Source organism: Meriones unguiculatus, chromosome 6 (genome assembly GCF_030254825.1).
Source record: "Meriones unguiculatus strain TT.TT164.6M chromosome 6, Bangor_MerUng_6.1, whole genome shotgun sequence".
Taxonomy (NCBI): domain Eukaryota; kingdom Metazoa; phylum Chordata; class Mammalia; order Rodentia; family Muridae; genus Meriones; species Meriones unguiculatus.
In genome coordinates, this window is record NC_083354.1 from 26,165,601 (window position 1) to 26,188,453 (window position 22,853).

General features: G+C 42.4%; 1 protein-coding gene across 2 annotated transcripts in view; it reads left to right on the forward strand.

Moving 5' to 3' along the window:
* The first annotated feature begins 1,071 nt into the window (after positions 1 to 1,071).
* Positions 1,072 to 22,853, forward strand: part of LOC110544925 (vomeronasal type-2 receptor 26-like) — a 30,051-nt gene continuing 8,269 nt past the window's right edge. For both annotated transcript variants that reach the window (XM_060386174.1, XM_060386175.1), the window contains exons 1-3: positions 1,072 to 1,280; positions 4,624 to 4,915; positions 17,723 to 18,520. In XM_060386174.1, the coding sequence (XP_060242157.1) occupies positions 1,072 to 1,280; positions 4,624 to 4,915; positions 17,723 to 18,520 (1,299 nt within the window). The remainder of the gene's footprint in view (positions 1,281 to 4,623; positions 4,916 to 17,722; positions 18,521 to 22,853) is intronic.

Sequence of the window (22,853 nt, forward strand, 5' to 3'; positions counted from 1 at the left end):
TCCATTGACACTGAAAAATTTCAATTTTTTTTTTAAACTTCTTCTAAGTGGAAGAGCATGATGGTTCTTGTGAGAGTTCCTTCTTTCTCTTTATCAGTGGAGTTCATCCCAGATGTGGAATGGTAACAGCCCACCACATTCCTGGCTCTTTGAGCTACAGAACTTACTCCATTACACTGCTGAAAGCTGGAAATGAAAGCCAAGTTGTTATAAGGGCTGGTTTTTGCCTGAGGCCTCACTCTTGCCCTGGCAGAGCCCTCCTTTCACTGTGTGCACTTATTTCAACCACTGTGTCTGTGTGTGTGTGTGTGTGTGTGTGTGCGTGTGTTCTTTTTATTTAATGTTTGGCTTTGAGGCAAGGTCTTACAGTGCAGCCCTGTCTGGCTTGGAACTCATTATTTTGACCAGGCTGACCTTGAACTGATAGAAATCCACTTGCATGTCCCTCTCAAGTGCGGAGATTAAGACATGTGCAGCCTCAAGGAGCTCAAACTCTCCCTTGTCATTAGAGTAGCAGTCCTGTTGGGATTAGAGTCTACTCTGGTGAACTCGTTTAAGCTTTATTACATCATCTCCAGCTTTATTACAGTGAAATATACAGGGACAATGCACGGGCTATGGTAGTTGAATTGCATGCTAAAAGTATTTCACTTCAGCTACTGGATGGTTTGTTTCTTGTACCCACCTGGTGCCTCTCTACAAAACAGTGCCTTGAGCTCCCTGAGCACAGCTGCTCCTTCCCTTGCAAGCCCCTCAGGAGACACTCGTGCCTGTTGTCACCTTTCCTAGAGTTCACAGATGATGCCCAGATCTGTGACCTTGGATGTAGAGGCTAGGAAACCTCAGGAGAAGGGGAAATGACTTCTAATGGCTTTGGGATTTTGTGGCCATTCACCTCCACTACCTCACAATCAATAGTTTTCCCACAGCCTGTGGGCTTAGGGTTCCTAGTGTGGTCTTAGCCTCAGGTCCTTGAACAAGGACAATTTCCCAGATAAAAGCCCCCTTCATTTGCTAGTCATTGCCTCATATGGAGCTGTCCTGTCATTGCATGTCTGGACCCCAGCAGGCATGTGGCTGTGTACCCTCCTTCCTGCTTTCCTTGGCTGTCACTCAATGTTTGCCCTTCCTGGACCTAGAGCCTGGATGTTGCCAAGGCATAGTCCTTGCTTTGACCGTCCTGGAGATGTAATGGTCGGGGGCAGCTTCTCCATCTTGCGCTTCTCTAAGGGTACTCTGTCTGATTTCAGTGCCCCACCAGCAGGGCTGCAGGCTTCAAGGTAAGTGCTGGATGTGGGGTAGGATTTCCTGAAAGCCAGAAGCAGCTTTACAAGGCTGTGCAAAGTCTGAAACTGTTAGTCTGTTAGTTTCAGACTTGGATAAGGGTTGGTTCTCAGAATCCCAGCTAGATGGCCACCTTCGTTCTGTTTTTAAATGCAGTGGTTCTGTTTCTCTTCTTTTACATAATCTCTCTCCCTCTTTCTTTTTTATTTTACCAGAATGAAATACAGGCTGTTCATGTACTGGCTATAGTGTTGTGCTCCACAGCTCAGGTAGATTCTTTATTCTTTTGTATATCCTTGCTTCTCAAACTAGTGTCTAGGTAGGTGTGTTTGTGGAGTGACTAAATGTGTAATTGGTTTTTCATCAGTCACCAACCCCCATGGTTCCTCTCTACTTTATTCCTTTTTATTGGTATTTTTTATGAGTCTTGTGTTGTCTCCAATTTACTAGTTAGTCAGAGATGACCTTGATTTCCTGATCCTCCTGACTTCACCCCCTGGATCATGGAATTGTAGGTGTGTACTACCACACTAAGTTTATGAGCATAAGACTCCATGAACAGAGCCATATCCACAACTTCCCTTTGTTTTTTTGTTTTTCTTTGTTTGTTCCAACTTTTCTAACATACAGTTGCACATAGTAGTTCCCAGCACAGCCTTTTGGTTATTATTTTTAAGTGTTTAAATTTAGCTTTTTGCTATTGTTATTGTTGCTGTCATTGCAGTGGCTGAGTATGGACTGTACTCCTAGGACTGAAGAAGCTGAGGAAGGAGAACTGTTAGTTTCAAGCAAGATTGGGTTACATAAGGAGACTTGAGTCAAAAACAGTTGTTAGGAGTGTTTACTAAAGTAACTACTATCATGTGTTCAACCAGAAATGCATGATACTTTTATTTCTGCATTTTCACATTTAACAGCACTTTAAATATTTTCTTTTGCGTCTGAGTGTGACGACCATATCTCACTTTGTACTCAGATAATCCTGGAACTCCTTGTGTACTTCAGGCTAGCCCAAAACATGGGATTACAGGCATAAGTCAACACACAGTCTTGCCTTTTCTTTTTTTTTCCAGGCAGTATCTGGCTGTGTAGATGAAGTTAGCCTAGAAGTCACTTTCTTCCTACCCCCACCTGAGTGCTGGAATCACAAGTGTGTGCCACCATATTGGCTATCAAGTATTTTTAAGCCAACGAGTAATAATTGTATGTATGTGTTAGGTACAATGTAATATTTGGAAAACATATACATTATATAATGATTAATTAAGCTCAGCAACAGATGCAGAATTTGCACATTTATTATTTGGTGATGTGAACATTTAGAGTCTAACATGGGAAGTAGAGACAAAAGAATTTGGAGTTAAGTTCTTAGGGGCTGGGAAATGCCTGAGTTGCTGAAGTGTCTGCTGTGCAAGCATGAAGACCTGGCTTTGGATTTCCAGCACCCATATGAAAGCTTAGCATGTTGAACATCTGTAACCCTGGTTAGGAAGAGTGAGACAGGCAGATTCCTAATGTTTGCTAGCCATTAGCCAAGCTGAAAGGACAAAGCCAGGTTCAGTGAGATGACCTGTCTCAAAAAGTAGGGTAGAGAGGGGCCAGTGAGATGGCTCATGGGGTAAAGTGCTGGACATGCAAGACTGATCGATGACCTGAACTTGATCCCTGCCTGGAACCTACCAAAAGGTGGAAGGAGAGAACTGACTCACAAAGTTGTTTCCTGACCTCCATGTTTTATACCATGTTTGGGTCTACAGACAAATTATATACACACATGCATGCAGGATAATGTTTTTTAAAAGGTGGGGAAGTAATTGAAAAAGCCTTTACCCCACCACAGGGGAATACACCCTTTTACACTACACAGCACTACACTACAGTATGCACACACACACACACACACACACACACACACACACACACACCCAGCACGGTTGAAGAAGATACTTGAAGCTGGCAATTGTCTTATACATGGATGTGTAGACACATACACACACAAAAGAAGTTCAAGGTGGTCAGACTGGTTGACATAGAGACAGGCTCAAAACAGAACAAGTCTAGTCTCAGCATTAATGTTAAAAATTTAATTAAAATATAACATCATTTGGATATGGTGCCACTTGCCATTAATCCTAGCACTCAAGAAGCAGAGGCAAGTGGGCTTCTGTGAGTTCCAGGCCAGACAGTTCTTCACAGAGAGACACTGTTGAGAGAGGATATACATACATAAATACATACATACATATATACATACGTGTGTGTGTGTGTGTGTGTGTGTGTGTGTGTGTATTCTTCTCTCCTCTCTGTACCTCACTTTAAAAAATCCATGGCCTTTTATTCTTTAATTCCCATTGTTGCATAAATATGCAAATAAATATATAATTAATTGTATGAATGTGATCTGTTGTGTAATTTTGATGTTGCTTTTATGTCTATGTTTTAAAATTTTATTAGATAGTTTCTTCGATGACATCATATGTTTATATAGTGCATTTAGTTCATTCTCATTCCCACAACCTCTCTTATTTTCCTCCCATACTTGTCATTTCCTCTACCTTCCAACAGGCTTATTTTCCATAGTCATGCCTTTTTGTTTTGTACCCACTGATTAAACCAGGGCATCTGTGTGGCTGCTGGTTTGGAACTGCCCATTGGAGTTTTGTGGGTTTGCCATTTGGGTGTATGACAGAAGACAATGACAGTCTTTCCCCCAAATCCATCAGTTGCCAATGTTTCAGCAGGGAGGAGTAGGGGCCCACGAGGAATTGCTCCACTCATGATTGGCTGTTAACAGGCTCAGGCTTGTGCAGGCCCAGTGCAGGCAACTGAGCTATTGTGAGATCATGTCTGCAGTGTCTCAGTCATGTCTGAAGACCATTTAAAATCCCTTTCCCATAACTTTGGGCACTTCTGAAACAGATGTTAGCCTCTAATAACTGTATCCAACTGTACTGTTTATACACTACAGAGTTATAGTCTCTCCGTGTAGCTCTGGCTGCCTGGGCCAAGCTGTGTAGACCATGCTCTGGTCTCTGATTCACAGAGATCCACCTGCCTCTGTCTCCTGAGTGCTGAGAGGAAGCATGTGTGCCACTGAACCCAGCTTATGCACTAGCTCTTTGAATGTTGCTCCTGTCTTTGGAAACTCTCCTCTTTGATTAACTTCTGCACATTCCCTCTGGCTTCCCCTTGACTATTCTGAGCTGTGCTCCTATGAACATCTCTGCACTAGTATCTGTGGAGACACATGTTTTTCCTGGTATCACTCGAGTCAAAGTGTTTCTTGTTGTTGCATTTACCCCATAATGAGTGATAAATGTGGACTTCTTTTCCCCTCAGCGTTTCCATGTGGGGCTACCGGGTGGCCCAGAGTTTTGTTTTTGCCATTGAGGAGATTAATAGGAGTGCTCACTTGTTGCCCAATTTGACACTGGGCTTCTCCATTCGAAACTCTGGGGACTCAGTGCATGGAGCACTCCATGAGATGGTGGGCTTTCTCACGGGGCAGGAGGAGCCTATCCCCAACTACACATGTCAGCATGGCTCTCCTCAGGTGGCCTTGGTTGGGGACACGCGGTCATTGCTGTCTGTCTCCATGGCCAGACTTCTGGGGCTGTACAAGTTTCCCCAGGTGAGTTGTTCAAAGTTTTTTTTTAATATTTTTTTATTTTTAAATAATTTTATACATTCACTTGTATTCCAGCTGGCTGTAGCCCTCTCCCTCTTTCCCTCCCAATCATCCCCCCCTCATCTCTTCCCTGCCCCCTTTCGAGGGAGTATCCTCCTCTCCTTCTGTCTGGCCCTAGCTTATCAGGTATCTTCAGGATGGTTGCAATGTCCTTATCTGTGGCCTAGCAAGGTTGCTTGTCCCTGGGGGGGGCAGGGAAGCTCATGAGTTCATGTCAGAAACAATTCCTGTCCCCCTTACTAGGGAACCCACTTGGATACTGATCTACCATGGGCTATGTCTGAGCAGGGGTTGTAGGTTATATCCATGCATGATCCTTGGTTGGATAAACAGTCTCAGCGAAGACCCTTGTGCTCTGATATATTTGGACCTTGTGGGGCTCCCTGTCCCCTCTAGGATATATTAATTCCTCCTTCCTTCATATGATTCCCTACACTCTGCCGAAGGTTTGGTTATGGGTGTCAGCATCTGCTTTGATACACTGCTAGGTAGAGTCTTTCAGGTGCCTTCTGTGGTAGACTACTGTCCTGTTACGTGTTTTCTCCTATTTCCAATGTCATCCCCTTTGTCTTTCTAGATGAGAATTGATCATCTTACCCATGGACCTCTTTCTTGCTTATCTTCTTTAGGTGTACATATTTTAATATGTTTATCCTATCTTATAGGTCTATATAAGTGAGGATATACCATGTGTATCTGCTTTTGGGATACCTCACTCAGGATGATTTTGTCTAGATCCCACCAATTGCCTGCAAAATTCATGATTTCCTGTTTTTAATTGCTGAGTAGTATTCCATTGTGTAAGCTCAAAGTCTTATTTTTTTTAAATTTTAATTTTTAGCCTTATTCTTTCCTGAGTGTAGTGTAATGCCTTAATGATGGTAGTGAAATTGATGGTGAGGTCACAGCAGTGAGCTCTACTGTTGTGCCAGTTTTCCTGAATGGTCTCCATATACAACATGGTACTCTCTTTCCTATATTAGAGAGAACTGTCATCCCCATGCATTAACAAGGAAACTGAGGAAAATTTTAAAATTAAAAATATTTTTAAAGATTTACTCAAATTCACTTTATATGAATGCATATTTTCCCACATGAGTTCCAGTTGCTTATGGAAATCAGAAGAGGACATTGGAATCCCTGGAAATGCAGTTACAGATGGTTTTTAGCTGCTATGAGGGTGTTAATTCTGAAAGAGCATCAAATAGTGTTAAGCACTTAGCCCTCTCTCTATCTCCTTATTTATTTCTTCTCCTCCTCCTTCTCCTCTTTCTACTGCTACTATTTTTTTATTATTATAGAATATGTGTGTGTGTGTGTGTGTGTGTGTGTGTGTGTGTGTGTGTATTCAACAGTAGGTCAGGCATGTCCTCTGACCTTATGAAGTCGAGAGTCAGTTTCTGTTTTCTTCTATTCTATTGGTTCTGGGAATTAAACTCAGGTTTGGAAAAAAAAACTTGACATGAAGAGCTATCTTTCCATAAACAGAAAAAAGAACTTATCCATAAGCTTGTCTGCTTGCAGAACTTAAAGCTGAGATTTGAGCTTATGCAATTGGGCTCATGCCACTTGATCCCTTCTACTACACTGATGTTCACTGAACCACAACCATCCATGTTATTTCCATAAAGGTTGACATATCTGACAATCATCTCTTCAGTTCATAATTTGAACAGGTGACTTGAGGATGATTTATCCATGTTAGGTGAGCAATTCAGTGACTTTCATCTTAGCATTATTACCACAGTTGATTTGTTAACATTTTCATCTTCCTGAAAAGAGACACCCCTCCTAAGCACACTGGCTACCACATCCCATCATTCCTGCCCTGAGGCAACTTCTTATTTACTTTTTGTCTCTGTGGATTTGCCCTTTTCTGTAAATTTTTAATGAATAAACTCACACTATATGTAGATATCAGGACTGGCTGCTTTCACTGAGCATGCCTTCTAGGTTCATCCATGTTGTCACATGTACCAGCATTTTATTCCTTATCAACAATTATTGTGTAATGTTACAGCTCTTAGGGGAAAGGTATCCTGGCAGTTGTGAGTCAAGGAACAACATGAAGTCACACTGTACAACAAACATCACAATGGAGAATTACTGGGTGTGAAGAAGCCAAGAGGGCAGCTGCCTCTGCTTGTGTGAGAAGCAGCAGGGAACTGGGCAGAAGACAGGACTTTAGTAGTGTTTCTTGAGTTTGGAGCCTTCCAGGTAGGAGCTTTCCAGTGTGGGGATTGGTGGACTTTTCGGTCCTGTGCTTGGGGCAAGCTCACAATTGCTGGGATTTCATGTTTGTACTTTTCACTCTGTTTGGTGGGGGGCTGGATGCAGCAATTTGGGCAGTTAGAGTGTTCTGTGGGTGGAACCTGACAGTTGAAGGTCTTCATGGCAGGTTCTGGCCACTCCTGTGCCTTAAGAGGTTTGCAATTTTAATTTTTTTTAATTCAAGGACTGTGCTTTTTTTCCTTATGCATTAATAAGTTCACATAACTTTGACTGTGAAATATACTGATGCATTAAGAGACTTAACCTCACCACACCCTAGTTGTGGGCCTGTTTTAGAATGTTATAAAACCTTCAGGAGGAGGGTAGGCCTCAAGGTTCGTTACATGGTCCCACTTCTGTTTTCTGTTCTACCAAGATATGGAGGTTTGGATTCTCAGGTGCACATCTGCTACCATGGAGCCATCTGCAGTCATGTGTACATGACCACATGGATTGCACTTTCTCACACTGTGAGCCTAACTCAACCCTTCCTCACCCACATTGCTTTTTGTCAGGTATATGGTCACACCAATGAGCAATCACGGCCCTAGCTGTTTCCTCTTTGGAAGCACATGCATGCTCTTTCTACACATATTTGCATATAGACTTTTTATGCTTCTGTACTTTGGCTATCTTATGTATGTAGATAGAATTGCTGGATCCAATGGAAACTCTGTAGAACCATTTAAATAATCAGTGAAATATAATTAGCCTTTCCTTTTTGTGACAACATATCTGAGGGAAACAAGTAAAAAGAGAAAAGATTTATTTTGGCTCAGTTTCTGAAGTTTCACACCTTCGTCACTGTTTCTGGTCCTAGGGCAGAAGTGTAAGGTGGGACAGACATCAGCAGTCAGGAATCAGATACACAAGGGGTGGGAGACTCAGTACCGTTTACCAGGACACAGCTGCAGCGGTCTGATGCCTCAAGCAGCTCTCACCTACTTTCAGCGGGATCTATAAAATGCCGTCCCTGTGAATGTATTTAAGGATTAACCCTTTGATGATGTCAGAGCTCTCAGGATCCAACAATCATTTCCCAGAAACCCATCTGTTGGGAACCAAGTTCCCAACATGTGAACCTTCTGGACACACCTCAGGTTCAAACCGTAACAGTCACTGCGAGGCTGGCATGTGGCTCAGTTTCTAAAGCACTAGCCTTGCACACTCAGGGCCCTGGGCATGCTCTCTAGTGTTCCTGTTCTACAGCAGCCTGGGGGTAGTGACAGGAGGATCGAATGTGCAGTGCTCTCCTCAGCTACATAGTGAGGCCAAGGCCAGCCTTGTTTGGTTGAGACTCTTTCTCAAAGGTAAAAATTAGAAAAATACAGATTCACTTATGCTTTGCATTAATGTAACTACTATAAGAAGATTTTCAAAAATCCATTTGTTTTTTACTTTGAGGTTTATTAACGTGAGTAAATTCCAATCTCTTTGAATGTTTCATATTGTTACATTTCCTTTTGCTTGAAGGACTTTCCCCTTTCCTGTAAAGCTGAGACCATATATATGTATAGGTAAGAACTATATCCAGGGACTTATCTATAACCACGTGTGTAGATTTTCACTGAAGTGTTTCTGAACTGGTGGTTTCTGTAAGCTATGTAATTTTGTTTTTTAAGACATTGAGTCTTACCCTAAGGTCTTAGAACTTGTAGATCAAGCTGGCCTTGAAATTGCAGCAACATTCTCCTGTCTCAGCCTCCCAAGTGATACATTACAGGTGTGTTTTACCATCCCTGGCTCTAAGGAAGGTTTGTATCTTTTTTCCCCTGAAATTCAGAGATAGTTAATCATGTGTCTGTGACTCCATAAGTATGTGTGTGTGCATGCACATGTGTGCATGTGCAAATATATGATCCTTTTCATACATGTGCAGGCCAGAAGAAGGCATCAAGTGGCCTCCTTCATCACTCTCTACCTCCCTTTTGAAGCAGGATCTTTTTCTTAATCTAGACCCCAAGGTTTTTGACTAGGCAAGAAGCTAGTAAGCTCTCATGGAGCTAAGTTTGCAGCCATGAAGTGGGTGCTCAGCTTGTTACATATGCACTTGGATCTGAGCTTCTCTACTCATGATTTGGCAGCAAATACTTTTAGCTATCAAGGCATCTCTCCATCCCCGCAAATTCAGCCATATTTACATTAGTAGAAACCTCTTTCTTTTCCTGTATAGAGTGACACACCCCAAACAAAACTTTATTGTTTTTGCAGTTGTTTGTTGTGTGTGTCTGTGTGTATGTTTGTATGTGTGTGTGGTGTGACTCAGCATCTCTTTGTGTAAGCCAGGCTGCCCTAGAATGCTTGATCCTTTTACCTCAGGTTCCTGACTTCTGTGCACTATCAAGTCTAGTATAGAAACTTGGTGTTTGGATAATGTGTCAAAACCTTTTTGTTTTCCAACTTGTAGGGGTGCAAGGTAAGCTTCAGTTAAATTTGATTCCAGGCACTGGAGAGATGGCTGAGAGGTTAAGAGCACTGGCTTTGCTTATAGAGGGTATGTATTTGATTCTCAGCATCCACATCAGGGCTCACAAGCATCTTAAACTGCATTTCCAGCAATGGGACTCCCTCTTCATGGGCAGAAGATGCATACATGGTGAATAATCATACATTCAGGCAAAACACTGATACAGGGAAAATAACAAAAATTCGAGTTTGGCCCAAAATTTCTATTAAAGTATGGTTTCTTTTAATTAGCAATGTGTGTTTCATGGGACAAACTTATACTTACATGTTATTATTGTTTTTCTACAATCCAAGCATGATTGGATTGTATCTTCTATTTTATTGTGCAGTCTGGCATGACCACCTGCAGAGCTCAAGGCAGCATTATCCCTCTAGCCAACCCCACGATGCGAGGGCCTCTGTACTAAGACAGGAAGGCACTACACTCCTTGTAGTGCCAGGAGAAGGTTTGCACAATTACCCTGAGGCCGAGGAACCACATTCTGGGTCTCTAAAAACCAAAACCACAACAGCAACAACAAAAGAACTATAGACAAGGATCCCATCTGTCACATCTTCAAAAACGCTCAGATTTTGATAACCTGACAAATCAGACTCCTATTTTTTTCAGACTTGGAAAATCAGACACTGGTGGTTTGATAAGAGCTCATAATTCACTGTGTGTTATCTATCTATCTATCTATCTATCTATCTATCTATCTATCTATCTATCTATCTATCTATCTATTTTACCAGAGACAGCAAGATGGTTCATCAAGTAAATGTGCAAGATGACTTGAGTTTGAGCTTCTGGAACCCATCCAGTGGGTGGGGGGTGTAAAAAAAAAAAAACAGTCCCCAGATTGTATCTTTTTTTTTTTTCAATGCAGTTTATTCAGGAACCTTGAACAATCATCTGACCCTGGGGAAAGCCAGCCCACAGCTTAAATAGCGTCTGGGTAGCCAACCCCAGCATGCCACGTGGGCAATGCAGATAGGTCCACATACATGGAAGCAAGCCAGATCCTCAGCCTTAGCCAAATGTGGAGTTGTTCGTGACAGAGAGCACTCACCATCGGGAAGGTGGAAGGCGGAAACCAGCTCCATCTTTAAGGCGTGGCATTACGCAGCTCTCTACAGTTCCCCCTTTTTGTTTTAGATGCATCAGGCAAGAGTAGAGGTCTGATCTCTGATATTAGAAATAAATTGGGACTTTGTACCAATGTTCATTTAGGTGTCATCCACCCAAAGAGCATCAGACCTGTCTGATACCTTTTTCTCAGAGGCGGGACCTGGGGCATCAACCCGCATGCAATCAGACATGTTCTTCTCTGGGTCGAAAGCGGCTGACCCTGAGTGCTGTGCTTAGCCTCACATCCTGAGCGTAACATTTTAGCTTTTTATGGTAGCCAACCATGCTTGGGGAGACTGTCCTGCTTCAATGGCTGTAAAGGCCTGAATGGTCATGGCTGCATTACGCTGTTGTGAGACTCTAATCTTGCATATATACCACAGGCAAACCAAGGAGACCAACACCAGAAGGCCTGCTAACGCTCCCATGCCCGCCCATTCCTTCAGATGATTCATGGCTGCAGCAATCCATGATGATAATCCTGTGGCTAGTCCTGCATCCACTCTGGTAGAATTTACCGTGACAATGACCACTCTCAGCTGCTCCATCGTAGCATCGAATTCTCTAGTCCAATTACCTAAAATATAGCTAGACAATTGTTTAGACAGATTTGCAGCACAGGGAAAATTCTCATGTTGTATGCTAGTGACTCAAAGTCCAGCATACTTTCATTGACAGCCAAGTTGAGCGATTTGCCATAGGGTATCAATTTGCTCCTGCACGAGGTCAATCCTCTGATTGAACACCATCAAGCCTCCTTTTAGTTGACTATTAATTCCTTTTTGTACATCTAAGGCATGAGCTATATTGGCTAAAAGGTTATTCAGGGTCTGAGCAGTCTGCACAGTATGACTCCTGGCTAATGCCGCAGTGGTAGCTCCAACAGCCGCCAATGAGATGGCAGTAACAATGGTGGCTGTAATTCCAAGATCCCTTTTCTGTCTGAAGAGAGTCATAGCGTGAGGGGCATCAACGGGCACAGGCACCCAGCGAGGCATGTGAGTAACCAGCTAGTAAATTTACTATCATTGCAGCATTGGGCAAAAAAGCAAGTATCATTACCACAATTACTTGGCTCTATCTGGCTAATAATGAATAAAAATGGGGGATATAAACAAACAGGTGTGGGCTTATAGGAAATATTATGAGAAGCCTTAACCCCCTCGTTGGAACATCCTGCATCAGTTCTAGAACTAGCAGTGGTGGTGTCTGAGGTCTGAGTAGGTTCAGGAGACCATTGCCCCCAGGGGCGAGACGTGCTCCATGTAAATTGACTAACTCCATGTTTTCCTCCACTTTTGAAAGTCCTTTAAGGTTCTTAAATTATTTTTCCCTTTTTTTAAATTTTTAATCAATTACACTTTATTCATTCTGCATCTCCCCATAAGCCCCTCCCTCCTCCCCTCCCAATCCCACCCTCCCTCCTCCCTTTGCATGCATGCCACTCCCCAAGTCCACTGATAGGGGAGGTTCTCCTTTCCTTTCTGATCTTAGTCCATCAGTTCACATCAAAAGTGACTGCATTGTCCTATACTATGACCTGGTAAGGCTGCTCCTCCTCAGGAGGAGGTGACTAAAGAGCAGGCCAATCAGTTCATGTCAGAGGCAGTCCCTCTTCACATTACTATGTAACCCAATTGGACTCTAAACTGCCCTGGGCTACATCTGTGCAGGGGTTCTGGGTTATCTCTATGAATAGTCCTTGGTTGGAGTATGAGTCTCTGGAAAGTTCCCTGTGTTCAAATTTTCTTGTTCTGTTGCTCTCTTTGTGGAGACCCTGTCCTCTCCAGCTCTTACTATTTCCCAGTTCTTACATAAAATTCCATTCATTCTGCCCAACAGTTGCCCATCAGGCTCAGCATCTGCTTTGATAGTCTGTAAGGCAGAGGCTTTCAAAGGCCCTCTGTGGTAGGTTCCTAGGTTGTTTCCTGTTTTCTTCTTCTTCTGATGTCCATCCTCTTTGCCTTTCTGGATGGGGATTGACTATAGGTTTGCTGTATATATTGCCTTTACTATGTTTAGATATGTGCCTTGTATCCCTGATCTCTCCAATACTTTAAACATGAATGGATGTTGGATTTTGTCAAAGGCTTTTTCAGCATCTAGAGAGATTATCATGTGGTTTTTTTCTTTCAATTTTTTAATATGGTGGATCACATTGATGGATTTCTGTATATTGAACCACCCCTGCATATCTGGGATGAAGCCTACTTGGTCATGGTGGATGATATCTTTGATGCGAGTATTTTGTTGAGTATTTTTGCATCAATGTTCATAAGGGAGATTGGCCTGAAGTTCTCTTTTTTGGTTGGGTCTTTGTGAGGTTTAGGTACCAAGGTGACTGTGGCTTCATAGAATGAGTTTGGTAATGTTGCTTCTGTTTCTATTTTGTGGAATAGTTTGAAGAGAATTGGAGTTAGCTCTTTTTTGAATGTCTGGTAGAATTCTGCGCTGAAACCATCAGGTCCTGGGCTTTTTTCGGATGGGAGACTTTCGATGACTGCTTCTATTTCCTTGGGGGATATAGGACTATTTAATTGATTTACCTGGTCCTGATTTAGCTTTAGTAAATGGAATCGATCAAGAAAATTGTCCATTTCATTTAAATTTTCAAATTTTGTTCCATATAGACTTTTGAAGTAAATTCTAATGATTGTTTGGATTTCCTCAGTGTCTGTAGTTATGTATCCTTTTTCATTTCTGATTTTGTTGATTTGGATGGTGTCTCGCTGCCTTTTAGTTAGCTTGGCTAAGTGTTTGTCGATCTTGTTGATTTTCTCAAAGAACCAGTTCTTGGTTTCATTGATTCTTTGAATTGTTTTGTTTCTAATTGATTGATTTCAGCCCTGAGTTTGATTATTTCCAACTGTCTGCTCCTTCTTGGTGTGTCTGCTTCTTCTTTTTCTAGGGTTTTTAAGTGAGTCATTAAGTTGCTTGAATGCGCTGTCTCAAATTTCTTCTTGAAGGCACTTAGTGCTATGAACTTTCCTCTTAGCAGTGCTTTCATTGTGTCCGACAAGTTTGGGTATGTTGTGTCTTCATTTTCATTGAGTTCTAGGAAGATTTTAATTTCTTTCTTTATTTCTTCCCTGACCCAGCTGTCTTTTAGTAGCAAGTTGTTCAGTTTCCATGTATGTGTAGGCTTTTTGCTGTTTTTGTTGTTACTGAGGTCCAGCTTTATTCCATGGTGATCAGACAGGATACAAGGGATTATTTCAATCTTCTTGTATTTGTTGAGGCTTGCTTTGTGACCAACTATGTGGTCTGTTTTGGAGAAGGTTCCATGAGGTGCTGAGAAGAAGGTAAATTCTTTTGTGTTTGGGTGTAAGGTTCTGTAAACGTCTGTTAGGTCCATTTGTTTCATGACCTCTGTTAGAGATATTGTTTCTTTGTTTAAGTTCTGTTTAGTTGACCTGTCCTTTGTTGAGAGTGGGGTGTTGAAGTCTCCCACTATTAGTGTGTGGGGATCTATATGTGGTTTAAGTTTTATCAATGTTTCTTTCACAAATGTGGGTCCCTTGTATTTGGGGCATAGATGTTCAGGATTGTGATGTCTTCTTGGTGGAATTTTCCCTTGATGAGTATGAAGTGTCCTTCCCCATCTCTTTGATTAATTTTGGTTGAAAGACTATTTTATCAGATATTAGAATGGCTACTCCTGCTTGCTTCTTGCGTCCATTTGCTTGAAAAGCCATCTTCCATCCCTTTACCCTCAGGTAATGTCTATCTTTGTGACTTAGGTGTGTTTCTTGTATACAACAGATTGGTGGGTTTTGTTTATGCATCCATTCTGTTAGTCTGTGTCTTTTTATTGGAGAATTAAGTCCATTGAGATTGAGAGAGATTAATGACCAGTGGCTGTTAGATCCTTTGAATTTGATGTTGGCTGTGGTCATACGGTTGTGTGCTTGGTTGCTTTTTGTTTTACTGTAGTGGGGTTATTTATTTCCTGTGTTTTCTTGAATGTAGCTAGCTTTCTTGGGTTGTATTTTCCCTTCCAGTGTTTTCTGTAATGCTGGATTTGTTTGTAGGTATTGTTGAAATTTGTTTTTGTCTTTGAATATCTTGTTTTCTCCATCTATGAGGACTGAGAGTTTTGCAGGGTATAATAGTCTGGGCTGACATCTGTGTTCTCTTAGGGTCTGCATGATATCCGTCCAGGCCCTTCTGGCTTTCATAGTCTCTGTTGAAAAGTCAGGTGTGATTCTAATGGGTTTACCATTATATGTTACTTGGCCTTTTTCTCTTGCAGCTTTTAGTATTTTTTTCTTTGTTCTGTATACTTACGGTTTTGTTTATTATGTGGCGGGAGGATTTTCTTTTCTGGTCTAATTTATTGGGTGTTCTATAGGCCTCATGTATTCTTATTGGCCTCTCCTTTAAGTTGGGGAAATTTTCTTCAATGATTTTGTTGAAAATATTTTCTGAGCCTTGGTGCAGGGAATCTTCTTTTTCCTCTATTCCTATTATTCTTAGGTTTTGTCTTTTTATGTTGTCTTGAATTTCTTGGACGGTTCTTGACAGGAATTTTTTAGATTTAACATTTTCTTTGACAGATACATCTATTTCTTCTATTTTATCTTCCATACCTGAAATTCTTTCTTCCATTTCTTGTAGCCTATTGGTTATGCTAACCTCTGTAGTTCCTGCTTTCTTCCCTAAGTTCTTTCTCTCCACAATTTCTTCCATTTGTGTTTTTTTTTTTTAATTTTTCCAATTCTATCTTCAGGTCTTGAGCTATTTTGTTGGTTTCCTTCCCCTGTCTGACTGTATTTTCATGTTTTTCTGTCAATTCCTTCAGCTGTTTGTTTGAACAATCCACTGTTTCTTTTATTTCATTCAGTGATTTAAGCATTTCCTCTCTAAGGGCCACATACTTTTTGGCTGCAGCTTCTTCTAATTCTTTTCGTATTTTATTTGTTTCCTCTGTTATCATCTTCTTGAGCATAGATGTTAGGTCGTCTCCTTGAATTTCATTTATGCTGGGGTGTCTAGGGCTATTTGCCCCTGGATAACTGGGTTCTGGAGATGCCATAATGCTCTGGCTTTTGTTGGTTGAACTTTTACGTTGTCCTCTACCCATTGGGCTATCTTAGTTGTTTGAAGTTAGTTTCTGGTTGTTCCTGGACTGTTGTAGTGGAGAGAATCCCTTTGGCAGGAAGATGGTTTTTCTTCAAGGAAGCCTTCCCAGCTTTTTGGGTATAGTCCCTGGATGTCCGGTGTTTTTCAGGAGTTGCTACAGCTCACCTCAGGCATAGAGACCTGGGTGGTAACTGTGGTCCTGATTAGTCAAGAGGGCTCTCCTCTCACAGGGAGAAGTCCTGGAGACAGCTGCCCTCCTTCTGGGTTTCTTGCTGTAAATTTAGTGATCAGCTGCTGTAACCTGTGTGTTCCGTGGTTTGGTCGGTTTTGTTAGGGATAACTGGTTGCCCCTTGGAGCAGTATCTGGGGGTTGATCTCAGGGTTCCTGGTCTTTTGTACGTCTGAGGTTGGAGCTCTGTGCCCCAGAACCCAAGAGGTAATATGTGGTGGGTGAGTACTGCTCTGGTGTCTTCGGGCACTCAGTTCTGTCTGTAAGGAGTAGTTGATACTAAGCCGGCCTCTGGGCTGGCGGAGCGTGCGCCCACCTGCTAGTCTGCAGGAGCTGAGTTTCCAATCACTCTGTGCTCCCTGTTTGGGCCCAGATCTGTGATGGCTGGCCGTACTCACCTGTTTGCAATCTGCAGTCTGCTAGACTTTCCCTAGGTGACCCCAGCAGCACGGTTTCTTCCTTCTCTGTGGGGTCCTTCTGGACAGGGGTTCCCAGTCCCTGTTGTACTGGGGCACACAGCTTGTCTGTATCGCTGAACTGAGCGCAAAGCTCTCTGCGCGCAGCAGGAGCTCGGCTGTGATGGCGGCAGAGACCTTCCGGGGAAAGACTGGGTGACCCGCGATCAGACCGGCAACCTTGCTTCCCCGTGGGGTCCCCCTGCGACTGGGACTCCCAGTCTCAGGTACCCTTGTGCCCACGGATCAGCCTGGGAAAGTGATTGGGACACCCCTGCTTGCGGCTCCAGCCCGGAGACCCAAAGCCCGCATTACCTGGGATTTCTTCCAGGTTCTGGCTGGGTAGCTGTGAGTGGACCTGACCGATTCCCACAGCGTGGGAGCCTCCCCTCACCTGGGAAACACATTCGATGTAGTTTCAGGGCCCCGAGTTCAGACTCCTGGTCTCTGCACGGAGAGTGCTGTCCTGCTTCTCAGACGCGGTGTTCTCTTGGTGCCGCCATCTTGGCTCCCCCAGATTGTATCTTTTGATCTGTACACATGCATCATCACAAATGGACCGATGAATAGACAAACATATATTTTCATGCACACACGTCCACATGAATTTTTTAAAGAACAACCTAAGAGCTGTGGGCAAAGCAGAGATTCAGACCAAGCCCAGATTAGGTGCTGGAACCAATATGTGTGAGTAGGGTGTGGGACAGAATCTGAGAGTAAAACAAGTAAAGCCTTCCCACAGGGCTGTCTTGGATGATCACCTGTGAGGGCCACCCAGCTGCTGGGTAGAAGCAGCACAATTCCCAAAGCAAGTCATTTCGTGAAAATTCTTTATGTTTTATATTTTAACATATACTTATATGTATGTGTTTCTCTCTGTGTGAGTCTATGCCACAGGTATGGAAAAAATCCAGAAGAGGGCATCAGATTTACTGGAGCTGGAGATACAGGCAATTGTGATCCATGTGATATGGGTGTTGGGAATTGAACATGGGTCCTCTACAAGAACCACAATGGCTCTGAACTGTTGAGCTAGTTCCAGAGACGCCTCCTTCTTACATTCCAAGTAGACCATTATCTTGCACCTGAGTCCTGGATTTCACCTACTCTCATATTGACTGGCTCTTTCTTGACAGGTCAGTTACTCATCAACACTACCCAGCCTGAGTGACAAGATCCAGTTTCCATCTTTCCTTCGGACCCTGACTAGTGACCTCACATCTTCCTGTGCAGTTACCCAACTGATAATTCACTTCCAGTGGTCCTGGGTGATCATTCTGGCCCATGATGATGACTTTGGGCAGGAAGCCAGCTCTCTGGCCACTCAGGTGCTGAGTCCAGCTGGGGTTTGCATTGAGTCCCACCTCCATGTCCCTTCCCATCAGTCCTTGGAGAAGACTGAAGAGATTGTCCAGAGGATGCAGAAATGCACCGCCAAGGTTGTTCTGGCTTTCCTAAGCAATTCAAATTTCCAGCTCATCCTGTATGGCTTATTGGGTGTTCTTGTCTCAGGCCAGGTGTGGGTCAGCAAGGACACTCTGCACATGGCTCTCGCTCTGACCATTCCAGGCATTTCTCAGGTCTTGCACAGCACATTTGGCCTTCTGTATCACAGCAGCAGGGCAATTGGTTTCTCCGAATTCCTTGCTCACCTGCACCCCAGCCAGACCCCAGAAGACATGTTTATAAAGAAGTTCTGGGAGTTCACCTTTGATTGCACATGGCCCCACCAAAACATCACAGTGACAGAGGGTGCTCAGCTCTGCTCAGGGAATGAGAGTCTGAAGAACAAGCAGCATCCTTTCCCAGAAGTGAGTAAAATTGATGCTGCGTACACAGCTGTCTACTGCATTGCCCATGCCCTGCATGATATGATAGCCTGTGGGCACCAGGATGAGAAAGGTGCTGACTCTCTGGACTTCCAGCCCTGGCAGGTGAGAGAGACATGTGTGGAGTGGATGATTCAGTGGTCGTTGGGGAACAGGACATAGGTTTTTGTGAAGCTGTAGAGGTGTAGCAGGCTGTATGCTTTAGCAAGGATGTCTCATTCTTGCAACTGAGAGGCATCTTAGAAACAGCATAGGACAAGTGGTCTATGCTGTGTGTTTGATCTCAGATGAGTCTAGTCCCTGTGGATATACTTCCTTAACAAACACAAGGTGCCTAGTTAAATTAAAATATCAACTAATAGTAAGTTTTTATGTCCCAAATTTGAGCTCATGAAAATTAGATTTTTTTACTATAAGCACGCTGTAAATTAGAATTCCAAACAACCATCAAATCACATTTGTTTATTTATTTAATCATTCATTCACTCATTTATTGGTATGTGGGAACATGTAGATTGGCATTCAGGCACATGTGGGTATGTGTGTGCATGCAGTGTACACATTTTTGGGAAGGTCTGCGGATGATGTGAGAAAGGATAATTCTTCTTTAAAATTTAATTAATTAATTGATTGATTGATTAATTCACTTTACATCCCAATCATACCCCACCACTTACTCTCTTCCTGGTCCCACTCTCCCTCTTCTTCCTTCATTTCCTTTCCCTTACTCCTTAAAAAAAGGGGAGCCTCTCTACCCACCCCATCTCATGAAGTTACATCAGCAATGAGTTTGTCTTCATACTCTGTGGCCTGGTGAGGCAACCCCACAAGGGGATAGAGATTAAAAAGGCAGGCAACAGAATCCATGTCAGAGGCAGCCCCCACTTCCCTTACTAGGAGACCCATAAAAAGCATGAGATGCCCACTGGCTATCTTTGTGTATGGGTCCTAGGTCCTTGATTGGTGCTTCAGTCTGCATCCTGGTTAGTTGGCTCTGATGGTCTTCTCGTGCTGTTCCTGTCACCTTCAGGTCCTTCTATCCTTGCCCCCACTTTTACACAAGACTCTCTAACTTTGCCCAATGTTTGGCTGTGAAACTCAGCATCTGATCCTATCCATTGTTGGGTGGAGCCTCTCAGAGAGCAGGTTTGCTAGGCTCCTGCCTGTGACCATAACAGAATATTGGTTTTTTTTTTCTTTTTTTTTTTGTGTGTGTATAATTGCCAGAATCATCAAACTGCTGGTTTATTTTTATTTTTTATTTTTTTAGCTGAAAAGTTTCTTTGTTTTTTGATTTTTTATTTTATTATTATTTTTTTATCAGTTACATTTTATTAACTCTGTATCCCAGCCGTGTCCCGATCCCTCATTCCCTCCCAGTTCCTCCCTCCCTCCCTCATCTCCACCATGCCCCTTTCCAAGTCCACTGATAGGGGGGACCTCCTCCCCATTCATCTGATCCTGTTTTATCAGGTATCTTCAGGACTGGCTGCAAAGCCCTCCTCTGTGGCCCAACAGTACTGCTCCTCCCTTCAGGGGTGGGGAGACCAAAGAGCCAGTCATTGAGTTCCTATTAGAAATAGTCCTTGTTCCCCTCACTTTGGGAAACCAATTGGTTACTGAGCTACCACAGGCTACATCTGAGCGGAGGTTCTAGGTTATATCCATACATGGTCCTTGGTTGAATGTCAGTCTCAGAAAAGACCCTGTGCCCAGATATATTTGGTCCTTGTGGAGCTCCTATCCTTTCCCCATCAGACTAACTCCCCTTCTTTTTATGATTCCCTGTACTCTGCCAAAGGTTTGATCATGAGTCTTTGCTTTGAAAACACTGCTAGTTAGAGTCTTTCAGATGCGCTCAGTAGACTCCTGTCATACGTTCAATGCACATCCCATCTGTCTTTCTAAATGAGGATTGATCATCTTACCCCATGTCCGCTCAATTGATTATCTTTTTTAGGTGTATAGATTTCATTATGTTTATCATATCTTATAGGTCTATATAAGTGAGTATATCCCATGTTTGTCTTTCTCCTTCTGGGATATTTCACTCAGAATGATCTTTTCTAGATCCCACCGCAAATTTCATGATTTCCTCCTTTTTGATTGCTGAGTAGTATTCCATTGTATAAAAATACCACAATTTCATAACAGAATATTGTTAATGGTGTCAGGAGTAGGCTCTCTCTCCCCTGAGACCCTGGGGTGGGTCGCAGGTTGGGCCAAGCATTGGTTGGACATTCTCTAAATCTCTGCTTTATCTTTATATCTGCACATCTTGTAGGCAGGGTAAATTTTTGGTTGAAGTTTTGTGGGTGTGTTGGTGTTTCCCTTCTTCCACTATGAATCCTGTCTAGTGAGAGTGTCTCCATGTTCCCTGCAAGTAGGAGCTTCAGCTAGAGTCACCCCCATTTCTTCCCAGAAGCCTGCCCTGTCTTAGGTCTCCAGCATATTACAGAGATGCCCTCACCCACACTTTCTCTTCTCTCTGTGTGCCCTCTGTTCTCCTGTCCCTGCTCAGCCACCCCATTTCTGTCCGTGCTCCTTCTCCTACATTGTTCCCTCCCTTCAGCCACTTTTGCTGTCTGTTTTTTTTCTCCTTCTGAGTGAGATTTTAGCAGCCTCCCTTGGGTCATCTTTGTTACTTTGGGTCTGTTATTGTAGTATGTTTATCCTGTAGTATATGGCGAAAATTCACTTATAGGTGAGTACATACCACGTGTGTCTTTCTGGGTCTGGGTCACCTCACTCAGAATGATCTTTTCTAGTTCCATCCATTTGCCTGCAGATGGATGTTTTCATTAGTTGAGTAGTATTCCATTGTGTAAATGTACCACAATTTCTGTATCCGTTCCGCTGTTGAGGTTGTTTCCAGATTCTGGCTATTACGAATTAAGCTGCTATCAACATAGTTGAGCAATTTACCTTGTAGTATGGTAGAGCACCCTTTGAGTATATATGCCCAGGAGTAGCATATCCATGTCTTGAGGTAGAGAAAATCCCAATTTTTTGAGAAAGTGCCAGATTATTTTCCAAAGTGGTTGTACAGTTTGCACTCCCATCAGCAATGGAGGAGTGCTTTTCTTTCTCCACATCCTTGCCAGCATGTGCTGTCACTTGAGTGTTTGATCTTAGCCATTCTGATACATGGAAGATGGAATCTCAGAGTAATTTTGATTTGGATTTCCTTGATGACTAAGGGCATTGAGCACTTCTTTAATTGCTTTTTGGCCATTTGGTATTCCTTTGTTGAGAATTCTCTGTCTAGATCTGTACTCCATTTTTTAGTTGGATTATTTGGTTTGTTGGTGTTTAGTTTCTTGAGTTCTTTTAAATATCCATTGTCAGATGTAGGGGTGGTGTAAATCTCTTTCTGATCTGTAGGCTTTCATTTTGGTCTTTTGACAGTGTCCTTTGCCTTATGAATGCTGTTCAGTTTCATGAAGTCCCATTTATTAATTGTTGATCATAGAGCATGAGCTGTTGGTGTTCTGTTCAGGAAGTTGTCATGTGTGCCAATGAGGTCAAGGCTTTTCCCCACTTTCTCTTCTAAAAGATTTAGTGTATCTGTTTTTATGTTGTGGATTTGTGCAGGGTGATAAATATGGTCCTATTTGCATTTTTCTACATATAGATATTCAGTCAGACTAGTACCATTTCTTAAAGGTGCTGTCTTTTTTTTCATTGTATAGTTTTGACTTTTTTGTCAAAATCAAGTGTTCATAAGTATGTGGGTTTGTTTGTAGGCCTTCAATTCAATTCCATTGATTCACCAGTCTGTTTTTATGCCAGTACCATGTAGTTTTTATAACTGTTGTTCTATAGTTCAGCTTGAGATCATGGATGGAGATATCTCCAGAAGTTCTTTTACTGTATAAGATTTTTTTTAAAAAAGCTGTTGTAGGTTTTTTGTTTGTTTTTCTATATCAAGTTTAGAATTGTTCTTTCAAGGTCTGTAAAGAATTGTGTTGATATTTTGATTGCAATTGCACTGAATCTGTAGATTGCTTTTGGTAAGAAGCCGTTTTACTATGTTAATTCTACTGATCCATGAGCATGAGACCTCTTTCCATCTTTTGATAGCCTCTTCAATTTCTTTCTTAAGAGACTTGATGTTTTTGTCATACAGGTCTTTTCCTTGCTTGGTTAGAATTACAGCAAGATACTTCATATTATTTTTGTCTATTGTGAAGGGTGTTGTTTCCCTAATAACTTTTTCAGCCATTTTTTTTTGTTTGTGTGCAGGAGGGATCCTGGTACTTTTGAAGTAATTTTGTATCTAGCTTCTTTTCTAAAGGTGTTTGTCAGCTCTAAGGAGTTCTCTGGTCAAGTTTTTCTGGTCACTATCTGTAAACAGCAATACTTTGACTTCTTCCTTTCTGATCTCTATTTCCGTGATCTCCTTTAGTTGTCTTATTTTCTGGCTAGGACTTTATGT